This window comes from Musa acuminata, chromosome BXJ1-5 (assembly GCF_036884655.1).
Source record: "Musa acuminata AAA Group cultivar baxijiao chromosome BXJ1-5, Cavendish_Baxijiao_AAA, whole genome shotgun sequence".
Lineage (NCBI taxonomy): Eukaryota > Viridiplantae > Streptophyta > Magnoliopsida > Zingiberales > Musaceae > Musa > Musa acuminata.
In genome coordinates, this window is record NC_088331.1 from 39082295 (window position 1) to 39095406 (window position 13112).

The window sequence follows — 13112 nt, forward strand, 5'->3', positions numbered from 1 at the left end:
CCTGAGCCTGTCAAAAGGAGAGAAACTGTAAAAGGGCAGTTGGCCTTCGCCTATTGAAGGAAGGCCTCTAGTTGACGTCGGCAACCTCATCGGTGGAGGAAGCCAAAAGTGGAGTAGGTCAAGACTGACCGAACCACTCTAAATCTCTGGTTTGCGTTTATTTTTTAGTACTTTATCATTACTGCAAACCTCCTACATAGCTACTGCCCTCTGCGCTTTTACGAACGATTCTCTAAGTTCAGATCTTTCCGAATCTGCATTGAGACATAAATCGGTGTTTTCGTACGATCTTTACATCGCAGTTTACGCTTACGCTTTGATTCCATTCATAACTGCGAACTGCTTTCTGCACATTCACAAAAAGATTTTCAAAGTTCAGTTTCTGCGTTTAGACGTAAAACTGCGTTTAGACGCAAAACTACGTTTAGACGTAAAACCACGTTTAGACGTAAAACTGCGTTCCGACGCAAAACTGCGTTCAGACGCAAAACTGCGTTTAGACGTAAAACTGCGTTCAGACGCAAAACTGCGTTCAGACGTAAAATTGCGTTCAGACGTAAAATTGCGTTTAGACGTAAAATTGCATTTAGACGTAAAACTGAGTTTAGACGTAAAACTGCGTTTAGACGCAAACTGCGTTTAGACGTAAACTGCTCTTAGACGCAATCTGCGCTTAGACGCAAACTGCGCTTAAATACAAACTGTGAATCGGCTTTTGCACCATAATAGATTTTATTGAACGAACGCACCTTTCGGTTTTAAATTGCTGTAAGATTTCCGTTGCACTAATTCACCCCCCCCCCCCTCTTAGTGCTCTCGATCCTAACATGCCATAGTTGCCCATCTTGACAACACCAAAGTTTCCAGACCTGTATGTAGCAAAAAACTCTCTCCGAGGTGTAGCATGATAAGAAGCACCTGTGTCAATCACCCACTCAAGATCCTGACACACACAAGAAAAAATATCATCAGAAGGAGACAAAATCAAATAATCACCACCCTGCACTGTAGCTGTAGTATTATTCTTTGACTTTGTAGACTCCACTTCTTTTCCCTTTTTCTTATTCTTCTTAGGTTGCTTACATTGGTTCTTGTAATGTCCTTTCTCACCACAGTTATAGCAAACAATATCTTTTCTTGATCTTGACTTGCTCCTACCCATACGTGAACTGCTTCTAGACTTTGACCTTCCTCTGTTCTCTGACATAAGTGCCTGTGAATCATTCTGAGATGTTGCCGAACTTTTTCTTCTCAACTCCTCATTCAACAAACTGCTTGTTACTTGACTCATAGTGACAATACCATCTGGCGCAGAATTACTAAGGGAAACCACCAGTGTCTCCCAACTTTCTGGTAATGAACTGAGAAGTAACAATGCCTGCAACTCATCATCAAGGGACATTTTCATAGAGGATAACTGGTTAGTAATACTCTGCATTTCATTCAAATGCTCAGTAATAGAAGCACCCTCTCTATATTTTAGGTTCACAAGTTTTCTGATCAAAAAAGCTTTGTTGCCAGCTGTTTTTCTTTCATAGAGACTTTCCAATTTTTTCCAAAGAGAATATGCAGAAATTTCAGTAGAAACATGGTGAAAGACACTATCATCAAGCCACTGTCTAATAAACCCAATTGTTTTTCGATCTAACCTCTTCCACTCATCATCTGTCATAGTTGTAGGTTTTGCACTATCCCCTTGCAAAGGTCCATACAAATCTTTGCAATACAAGAGATCTTCCATTCTTGATTTCCATATCATCCAATTATTTCCATTCAAACTAATTATACGAGAAATATTACTGGCCTCCATGTTCAAATACAAAAAAAATTAAATCACCAAAACCCTGCTCTGATACCAGTTGATGGGGATATAAACAGGAATAACCTTTGTATAGGAACAAATACTAGAAGACCAAAATACGCAGCGGAATAAAATGGAAACACAATCAAACAGAACACCAAGATATACGTGGAAAACCCCTTCAATGTGAAGGGTAAAAACCACGGGGCAAACTAAAGATAATCCACTATGAGAATAATGAATATACAAATCTCAATCTCTTGCCCAAAACCCTAGCAACAACCACAAGAGAATAATTGGGATACAAGGATCACGTCACTGCCCACAATATCTAAAACCTCCTCAAGTAATCACAGTAAGAGTCTACTGTAGATTTGATCTAACCTGAGATGAGAACACTGCTAGATGATTGTGAACAGTCTCTCTACGTTTCCTTGTCTTCTTCCCTTTCTTTCTCTTCCTTTTCTGCCTTGTTCTCCTTCTTCTCTTTGGAATCCCATGGCTCAAAGATCTGCCTCGTTGCTGCCTTTTTATAGCTTTAATCTGCCTCCAAAACGCAGCCACCATACCCCCCTAATCTTAATTAAGGTTAGGTTAAGAGGGGGTGTGGGCTGTGGGCTGCCCTAGCCCACATGGGCTGAATATGGGCTATCAGCCCAACAAAAATCTTACCCTTGACACCTGAGTAATCGTTTGTGGATTTACAATTGTTCGTTTTAATTCCTAAAGTCCTACACTCAAAGTACTTGCTGATTTACTTGTAAAACTTTTTTCTTCGTGAGATGTCGGGGCTTGTCCGTCGCTTGCTTTCGAACTAATCAACTTTCTCCTTTTACAAGTCATATAGGACCTAAGTGAGATTCCAAATTGATTGACCCTTTGCGGACGCACATCGAAATGGAGCATCAGGCAATTCTAATTAAGTTTGAAAAGTTAACATTATGATGTATTATGAATTAAATAATTTTAACTAAATTTATGACATTTAAACTCATCCCAAGGATATGAGTCTTGATGGGGAACTTGAATAAAATAAAATAAAAAAGACATTGAGTCGATAATAGTGTTGAACTCGTTATTAAGGACAATAAGGAAATTTTTCATGAGATGAGGGTTAAAATTATTAGCAAAAAAACAAAGATGTGAGAGTCGATATGATGAAAAAAAAACTCAATTTAAGTTTTAAAAAGAAACATCTTTAAATATCCATCCTTATCTACACGTCACATCGAAATAATATCTTTATTATTATTCATCTTATTTGGAGCACTCCTAGGTAATTTTTATCTCCCCTATTTGTTTCAGATATGTATAAATCTAAGAAAATATAAAATTTTGAAATTATTAAAAAGAGAATTGAATGTTCAAAATTGACAGAGGTCACATTAAACCTATTGGAGCAACCCCCATAAGACCCATCACTTTAATGGATATAAATTAATATCTTAATTATAGTTTTGCTACTAATGAATTATAATAATATTTATTCGAGTCTGCCACGTATCCAGACAATGCAACAGCTGATGATTGGATGACATCAGACGGTCAAGAATTTTCGGGTTTCAAAACGGCGTGTGCCGCGCCGTTACAAAGCCGTGTGCGAGTCCGGCTACTATAAAAGCGGCGGAACTCGTTTTCGCTCACGGCCGCATTCGCACACTCGCTGCTTTCACTAGGGCTTCATGGGGAAGGGCCAGCGACCGGAGGAATAACTCGACGGGCACCTCCGATCCCTTTCGGTTTTACTCTTTCCTCTGTTTCTTTATGCACCGTATATGTTTGCACTGTGTGATTGATGCTTTTCTTGTGACAAAGTCGTTGCCTTTAAACCTGTTCTGGGTTAAGGTTTAGGATACATATGGTTTGGTTTTGCTTCTGCCTGGGAATGGAGGGTTTAGGGTCCTTATGGTATCGATTAAAATTGTTGTTCGTTTTGTGGACTACTTGGCTGTATGATTTTGCTGATTCTGCAAGTTCAGGCTGAGAGTTGCACATGGACTAGGCTTTATTTGTTGGAGGTAATAGGATCGAATTATCCACTTTTAGTTAGGAAAATATCGTAATTTTGTTTTTTTACAGAGACATAATTCAAGCCATAAGTTTGTGAAGGTTTAAACATTTTTTTTTAACTTTGTTGCATACGCTTATTGCTCAAGATTTTACGTGGGATAATCTTGTTTGGCCTGGAATTTTTGCTTTTGATTAGATTGTTAAATAAGAGATTTTGCACATTGTAGGTCGAAATGAACTTAATAGCAGTATCCTTGTGCAAAGGTGAAAGTTGATGACTACTTGGATGTGTTAGAATTTTATGAACACATTCCAAGATCTTAAGAATATGGCAACAAGTAATTGAGAGTTAACTCGAAAAGGATACTCCTTGATGCAATGATATATGTATCATGCTGACATTGCGTGAAGGTTAACACGTGCTCCTTTCCTATTTGTTGCATTTTACTTCGACATCAATCATAGTAACTGCACTCCACACATGCTCAGGCACAACACATGGCACCTGTGCAAATGTCATTGTGAACTGTGTGTGTGGATTATTTTTGAAAGAAAGAACCATGTGTTGCACTTAATAAGGAATTACAGTAATTGCCACACAGCTATTTCACAAAAGAAAAAAATGTTGCTTCACAAAAGAAAAAGCGCACAGTGACATCTCAAAGAGTAAGCCACGTTGTGTTTCATGAAATTAAGATCCTATGCATATGTTACCTCCAGCAATTAAGAGTAAGCTATGTTGTGTACACTGACCTCTCAAACATACAGTGTATCCATTTGCACCTAAGTATTACTTCTAATATCCAGTTCCAGCCTCTGCAACCACTCCAATAGTGCAATGCAATCTGTGATGGTAGGATTAACAGCTGGACAAGGCCCACTACCCTTCTCGACAATCGTGCCCTCTTCCTTCTTTATGATAAAGCTCATACCTGCAAGACCTTTAGACAAGCTGAATGAGCCATCACACTCTAATATATAATCAAGATTAGCCACACTGCTTGACTAAGGTCATACCTTTCTGCAATTCCCTCAAGCTTGTCATGGCTATTATCGATCCAACGGTTATGAAATCTAGTTTCATTCCTGTGGTTCCAAAAAAACCAGGATGAAGTAGCTATGAGACAGTGAATCCACTTAAAAACACTGGTCATGCTCTTTTCCTTCTTTCGGTCAATCACCTTTGTGCCAACTATTAAAAAACTTAAATTTGAGGCCCATATTAAGTTCAAGGAGATGGCAAGAACAGAGTGCTTGGGAACATTCAAAGAAGATACATTTAATAGAATCAATGTGAACTTCACAAGTAGGACAAACCTCAACTTGGCTATGCTGGATATGAGACAACCAGCTAGAAGTAAGCAGTCTATTCCAGCTAAACTCCCACAAAAAAGTTTAACTTTAGAAGTCATATTGAGACACCAAATTGCCTTCCAGCCCGACCAAACTTTCTCCTCATAAACAATTTGTATTATATAAAAGTAACCACCGCCAGCAGAAGTATTTTTTTGAGAAGCTGAGCTCCAATTCCAAGATTATATCATAGAGGGCTCTAGGGAGATGAATACCATGGAGTAAGACATTAATGTCCCAGTGATTATCATTAGTCATATCAGCCACAGTGTTATGCTTCAGCATTTCACTGACATTAACATAAGTGGGCCATTTGTCAAAGGAACCTTAAGTGGTTATGAAGTAATAACACTTTGTAAACTTTATTGATGATAGTTGTTTTCTATGGTCAGTTTCTGTTGATGTTAAAATGTCCTCCGCAAACACATTTCTCTAGTTTTCTGGGAGCATACTTTGTGTGCTTCTATTGTAATTAGTATTTTCATGCTACTGCTGAAGTTCCGTAATCAGCAGTTGTATATGCTTTTCAGTTTTATTATAATCATACTGCGTATTAATCTTTCTCTATCACGTCTTACTCTTCCTGTTTCATTTTGCAGTAGCCAATGGAGGACAACACTAATGTGAGTTTTCTTACCTCAAGTTTTCGATCGCCACTGTAAAATGGTCCTTGAAAATGTTAGGGAAATGTGGACTGAGGTAATGTAACTACATACTTCCTGGAGTCATCACTTTCTCTAATTTCTAATGAACTCTTTTGTTGTTGTTGCAGATACATTAGACGAGCAAGGGAAAGAAGAAAGCTCTTACTGTCAACAAGGATAGATTCATCAGTAAAATGTTTCTTGGAGAGGACTCTGTCATCATTGTGCTCAGAAATCCCAAGTAAGAACCAGAGTTGGAATCTTGTGATAGCTGTGTGGATTGCATGCTTCATGGTTTTCTTATGGAATGATGTCATGAACCAGCAGCGTATTTGAGGTTAGATTATCATTTAATTCTTAATTCTATTAACTTCGTCATTGAGTGAAAACATGATCCATGAACATGTTTTTAGACTACATGACAATACCCTTTTTATCGTGCTTATTTTTGCTACTGTACTCTTGAACATGATGGATAGAAATGGACCAATTTATAATTTGTCCAATGAAGTCTTGAACCATGTCATTTTTTATGGCAAGATGATTTATCATGATGAGAGGCATCATTGATTCATACATTGAACACTATGAATGTTTTAAGGGGCAATTCTTCCCTAGTGTTCAATTGCTGCTGTCTATTGTTGATGGTCGGTTTGTCGGTTTGATACTTCTCCTTTTCTCCAGTTTGTTCATGTTCCTCTTTCTCGCTGTATTATGTACCTTTCCAGCTCGCAACCGATATATCCGGTATCAAAATTTTGAGCCATAACATATTTTTGCATGGTCAGTGAAAATTTTATTATATTGTCATATTTATGTATATGTATTGAACATGTGAAAAGTTTGGTGGTGCTGCTGCTGCAGGTGTGAGTGGAACCTCACTTGAAGCAAGCAAAATGGAGGAGAAAGGGGTAGTTGATGCCACCATTTTGATATGGTCAGGTATCAAAATTTTGAGCCATAACATATTTTCGCATGGTCAGTGAAAATTTTATTATATTGTCATGTTTATGTATATGTATTGAACATGTGAAAGTTTGGTGGTGCTGCTGCTGCAGCAGGTGTGGGTGGAACCTCACTTGAAGCAAGCAAAATGAAGGAGACAGGGGTAGTTGATACCACCGTGCACCTCAAATATGAGTGTTTAATCTCCCACCAACCAACCACCCCCCCTCCCACAAACGACTGCCCTCAAGTTGACAGTCAAAGAGTGTTGATGGATGCAAGAAATATAATGTAAACAGCCAGTTGATAGGGGTAAAAAATTGATTTGACATAACACCCCGGATTTGACGTGATGCACCCCCACGTCGGACACCCTGTGCGGCACACTGCCCCAGAACGTGCATTAACAACGACACGACGTGCACCCACACCCACCATACCCAAACAACCTCCTCGGCTGACCCCTCATAGCCGGCCGAGGTAGGGGATGGCGCTGACTGACACCCCCATACCCTGCGGTAGCTCGGCTTTCCACGCAACGACCACGACGACAGACGCCATCAGAGGTATGACCCTGCCCCGACAGGATGGCACATCAGGTAACATCAAACCCACTTATAAATATCCTCTGGCTCCCAACAGGAGGGGGACGATCTCACTCAAAAACTCCTCTCCACCATCACTGACTTGATCGTCGGAGGGGTCGGGCCGAACCACCGACCCGACCTGTGTGCAGGTACTCGACTGCCGTCGAACCCACTTGACGCCGTGGAACTTTCCAGTCAGATCCCCCACATCAGTCACCACAGCACCCCCGGGGAAGCCACGTCTGATCCCAGCCATTTGGAGCCCTGAACCAACCGCGTCGACACAGAGGTCACGGCTAAAAAAAGGTTACTTACCGTAACAGATTGGCGCTAGAGGAAGGGTCGTCCAAATGTCAGGCGATCAGCGAATCCGCCTCGGCGGATCCTCAACTACCGAGCTCCCCACCTTGGGGGAGCATCCCCCGCATAATGAAACCCATGACGACTGCCCCGCGGCGGTATCGGAGCGTTACTGGCGACTGTTCAATGACCCAGGCTTATCACCCCCCGACGGCGCGCCTGTCAGCCCGTTGTTGGTATCACCCGAGGCTTTTCACGACCTCGCCCACCAAGTCCGGAACCTGACAAGCATGGTCCAGACCATCATCCCGATCGTCTCCCAACGGACCCCTCCGCACGCGACTCGGCCCTCGCCACAACGGGAGACCCCTGTCTAGACTCACGTACCACTTCCTGAGCTCCCCATCTCACCTCAAAACCCCGCAGCTCGGCCCGGGAGCCGAGAAGCAGAAGACACGGCAAGCCGACCCGACCCCGAGGTTCCGACCGCCGACTCGACTAATGCCCTACGGGCTCAGCTATGCCTTGTCAGTCAAAGGCTTGACGAGGTACAACAGGAAGTTCGCAAGTCAAAGGGAGAGCTCGGGGCAGACGGACGCCAAGGATCTCCGTTCACCCTCGTGATACAAAATCAGGCGATCCCGCCGCACTTCCGCCTCCCCTCTTTGGATGCGTATGACGGCGCCATCGACCCGGCAGACCACGTGGCTGCTTTCCGCGCCCAGATGGCGCTATTCGGAACTTCCGACACCCTGATGTGCAGGGCATTCCCAACGACTCTGCGCGGGCCGGCCCGCACGTGGTACGGCGGCCTGAAGCCGGGGACCATCGCCTCCTTCGACCAGCTCGCCAAGGATTTCGAGCTTAACTTCCTGGCGTACGCCCGACCTAAACCGTCCATGGCATTACTCCTCGGGCTCAACCAGAGGGAGGACGAGCCCCTCTCTCACTTTGTGAACCGATTTACAACCCAAATCCGTGGATTGTCGGATGCTCACCCCTCTTTCTTGATGCAGGCATTCATGACAGGCCTGCGCCCCTCCAGGTTCTTTTGGTCGCTCGTAGAGCGACCCCCCGTCGCGGTCCCCGAGATGCTCTAGCGTGCCAGTCAGTTCATCGCCGCGGAGACTTGGATGTCTGGAAGGCGGGAGGAACACAAAAAGGTCAAGTCAGAACCGCCCCGATAGCAACAACCCGCCGCATCCCGACGAAAGTTGGACAGACCTGACCCGAGGCCTCCTCTTCCCGCCTTGAATTCGTCCCGGACTGAAATATTCCTACACGAAAAGGGGAAAGGACTGCTCAAGGACCCTCGCCCGATGAGGAACCCGTAGGAGCTCGCGGACCGATCGAGATATTGTCGATTTCATCGGCAGCACGGGCACGACACTAAGCAATGCTACGAGCTGAAGAGGCAAATCGAGGAGCTTATCCTCAGAGGTCACCTTGGCCGGTACCTCCGGCCGAACAAAGAGCAGTCGCCTCGCCCAGAAGGTCCCGTCGAGCGACACATCGATGTGATAGCCGGGGGCCCCGCATCAGGGGGAGGTTCCATGTCGGGCAGGAAGGCGTATGCCCGAGCCGCGCCTGACGAAGCCTCAGGGCACGAGCCGGAGCCCGAGATCACCTTCCCAACCGGAGCTACCGAGCGACCCGACCACGACGATGCTTTGGTAATATCATCCAGGGTAGCCAACGCACAAATGAGGAGGATCATGGTCGACACGGGGAGCTCGGCCGACATACTCTACTTCGACGCCTTTCAAAAGCTGGGCCTGGTCAGGGAGAATCTGAGCCCGATGTGCTCGGCGCTCACCGGTTTCACGGGAGATTCAATATCACCCCTGGGGGCCATTACTTTACCCCTGACTTTGGGGACCCCACCGAAGTCGAAGACTGTGATGGCCACTTTTCTGGTGGTCGACCTTCCTACCGCCTAAAATGCCATACTCGGTCGGCCGACCCTCAACAAGGTCAGAGCAGTCGTCTCGACCTACTACCAGACCATTAAATTCCCAACTCACGCTGGAGTCGGGGAGGCTACGGGAAGCCCCCGAGAATCCAGGCGGTGCTACCTTACCGCCGTATCATTGGGCAAGAGAGCCAGGACCGAATCACCCCTGGAAGATCCGCGGGAAAAGAAGAAATTGACTCCCCATCCCGAGCCGACGGGGTCCACCATTGACATTCCTTTGCAAGAAGCTCGGTCGGACCAGACCGTGAAGATCGGATCGGAACTACCAGAGCGGGAACGGGAGCAGCTCGTCGGTCTCCTATGGGAAAATGCCGACGTCTTCGCATGGTCCCCATCGGACATGACGGGCGTCGACCCCGAGGTCGCAGAGCACCATCTCAACATCCCACCTGACGCCCGCCCGGTGAAACAAAAGGCCCGGCGCCAGGCCCCTGATCGACAACGTGCGATACAAGAGGAGGTGGACCGGCTCCTGGCCGCGCGCTTCATAGAAGAAGCCAAATATCCTCAGTGGCTGTCCAATGTAGTCCTCGTGAAGAAACACAATGGAAGTTGGAGGATGTGTGTTGACTACACCAGTCTCAACGATGCATGCCCTAAAGACTGCTACCCCCTCCCAAAGATCGACCAGCTGGTCGACGCAACAGCCGGTCACGCGCGACTCTCTTTCATGGACGCCTACTCAGGGTATAACCAGATCAGGATGGCGCCCGGCGACAGAGAGCACACAGCCTTCCTCACCGATCAAGGCGTGTACTTCTACAAAGTCATGCCGTTCGGGCTGAAAAATGCCGGGGCCACATACCAGAGGACGGTAAACAAGATGTTCGCCCATCAAATCGGAAGGAACATGGAAGTCTACGTGGATGACATGATCGTGAAGAGCCAAGAGGCCGGAACACACCTCGCCGACCTAGCCGAAGCCTTCTCCACGCTACGCAAGTTCGGCATGCGGCTCAACCCCGCGAAGTGCGCCTTCGGCGTCACCTCCGGGAAGTTCCTTGGATTCATTGTGCACGAGAGAGGAATCGACGCCAACCCGGAGAAGGTTCAAGCGATAATCAATATGCAGTCTCCCCGGACGGTCAAAGACCTACAGCGACTTAACGGGAGACTTGTCGCCCTGTCTCGCTTCCTTGCCCGATCGGGCGATCGCTGCCTCCCATTCTTCAAAGCGCTCAAAAGCCCGAAGAACTTCCAGTGGACGTCAGAATGCGAGGAAGCTTTCAAACAAATGAAACAGCACTTGGCCAGCCTTCCCCGGCTCGCCTCCGTCTCTCCGGGCAAGAGGTTGGGTCTCTACTTGGCGGCTTCCCAGCATGCGGTCAGCTCTGTCCTGGTCAAGGAAAGCTCCGGCCAACAACTCCCGATCTACTACGTCAGCCACGTCCTGAGTGGACCTGAGGAGCGTTACCCGCCGATAGAGAAGCTCGCACTCGCCCTAGTGCTCTCAGCTCGGAAGTTGCGCCCCTACTTCCAGGCACACCCGGTGGAGGTCGTCACCGACCAACCCCTTCGGCAGGTCTTAACGAAATTTGAAGTTGCAGGACGGCTCCTCAAATGGGCGGTGGAGCTCGGCGAACATGACATAAGGTACTCGCCCAGGACCGCCGTCAAGGCCCAAGTGGTAGCCGACTTCATTGCGGAGCTGACGTAGTTGGAGGACGCAAATCTCAAGCGGGCTCCCGAAGCTTGGACCCTACACGTCGACGGCTCGGCCAACTCAAAGGGCACAGGCGCAGGGCTGGTCCTCCTCGCCCCTGACGGACGCTCGTTCGAGCGATCCCTTCGCTTCGGGTTCAAAGCCACCAACAACGAGGCGAAGTACGAGGCGCTCTTAGCGGGACTAAGGCTGGCCCTCGAAATGCAGGTGGCCGCGATACGCGTCCTCACCGACTCACAACTTGTGGCCGAGCAGCTCAACGGCGGATACGAAGCTCGGGACGCGACCATGGCGAAATGCATGGCACGGGTAAGGGACCTAACCCCTAAGTTTCGCTACTTTACCTTATCCAATGTTCCGAGGAAGAAAAACGAACGAGCCGACGCCCTAGCTAAGCTGGCGTCAAAACCGACCTCCGAGGCACGGCCGGAGGTTGAGGAGCTCCCTGCTCGCGCCATTGAAGTGGCGACTACGGCCTCAGGCAACGCCCCGATCACGTGGGTGCAGGAGCTACTACGCTTCAAGCGGGACGGAACCCTTCCCCTCGACAAAGCCGCGGCTCGGCGCCTGCGTCGTACACATGTATGGTACACCGAGGAGAGCGGCCGACTTTACAAACGGTCCTTCACCTATCCCCTCCTGTGATGCTTGGAGCCTGACGAAGCCTAGGCGGTCCTAGCCGAAACCCACGAGGGGGTCTGCGGCGAGCACATCGGCGGGCGAACCTTGGCGCACAAAATACTTCGCCAAGGCTACTACTGGCCGACCATGTGCCGGGACGCGAAAGCTTACGTACAGCGGTGCAGCTCGTGCCAACAACATGCCCGCGCTCCCCGACAACCCGCGGTCCCGCTCAGCCCCATCGACTGCGCATGGCCATTCGCGCAGTGGGGTTTGGACCTCCTCGGACCCTTCCCACCGGCTTCTGGACAGCGGAAGTACATAATTATAGGAGTGGACTACTTCACAAAGTGGGTCGAGGCCGAGCCGCTGGCGACGATCACGGAACATCAAATGGAGAAGTTCGTGTGGAAGAACCTAGTAACTCGGTTCGGGTTGCCCAAGGCCATTATCACGGACAACGGACCTCAGTTCGCCAGCAGAAGGTTCCAGGAATTCTGCGCCAATCATGGCATTCAACTGAGGTTCAGCTCGGTGGCTCACCCCCAGACGAACGGGCTGGCAGAGGTAACCAACCGATCCATCTTGGACGGACTCAAAAGAAGAGTGTCCGCAGCCCGGTCAGCCTGGGTAGACGAGCTCCCCAGCGTACTATGGTCACTGCGCACCACTCCTAAGGCCGCGACCGGAGAATCCCCGTACAGTTTGACGTTCGGGACCGAAGCCGTCTTGCCACCCGAGATGGCTGTCGCCACCCTTCGGACAAAGAGCTATGACGAGGAAGTCTCGAACGAAGGACTTCGTGCCAGCCTCGACGTGCTCGAGGAGCGACGCGCTGACGCGCACCTGAAAGCCCTCTCTTACCAGAGAGCCGTCGCGAGGGTCTACAACAAAAAGGTACGACCCCGACCGATCAAGTTAGGCGATCTAGTCCTACGAAGGGTCGAGGTTAGCGACCCGACCCGAGCAAGGGGAAAGCTGGCCCCCAAGTGGGAGGGACCTTATCGGGTCGTCAAGGTAGTCCGACCGGGTGCTTACCGCCTCACGTCGATGGACGGTTCTCCTTTGCCGAGAACCTGGAACGTTGGAAACCTTAAGAAGTTTTTCGTTTGAAACGAAGAAACCTTTTCCGTTTAAAGAGGAAGAACTCTCTCCCGAAGGAAGAAGCTTTTGCCTAGGAAAAGAAGAAGGGAACAATAAAGCGGATGGAGAA

The 13112-nt window shown here is 47.8% G+C and overlaps 1 protein-coding gene across 1 annotated transcript; it reads left to right on the forward strand.

Moving 5' to 3' along the window:
* Positions 1–2698: 2698 nt before the first annotated feature.
* Positions 2699–7048, forward strand: LOC135673956 (uncharacterized). The gene is made up of 6 exons (XM_065183351.1): positions 2699–2733; positions 3343–3540; positions 5764–5787; positions 5937–6049; positions 6673–6750; positions 6867–7048. The coding sequence occupies exons 1-6, from the start codon at positions 2699–2701 to the stop codon at positions 7046–7048; spliced, it is 630 nt and encodes a 209-aa protein (XP_065039423.1).
* The last annotated feature ends 6064 nt before the right edge of the window (positions 7049–13112 follow it).

What these genes read in the sequence shown, in the direction of transcription:
- LOC135673956 (XM_065183351.1), top strand. Translation starts at nt 2,699, where the DNA reads ATGGAGCATCAGGCAATTCTAATTAAGTTTGAAAA. An exon ending in ATTCTAATTAAGTTTGAAAA is followed by an intron (nt 2,734 to 3,342) that starts GTTAACATTATG and finishes GGATGACATCAG; the next exon opens with ACGGTCAAGAATTTTCGGGT. An exon ending in CACCATTTTGATATGGTCAG is followed by an intron (nt 6,751 to 6,866) that starts GTATCAAAATTT and finishes CTGCTGCTGCAG; the next exon opens with CAGGTGTGGGTGGAACCTCA.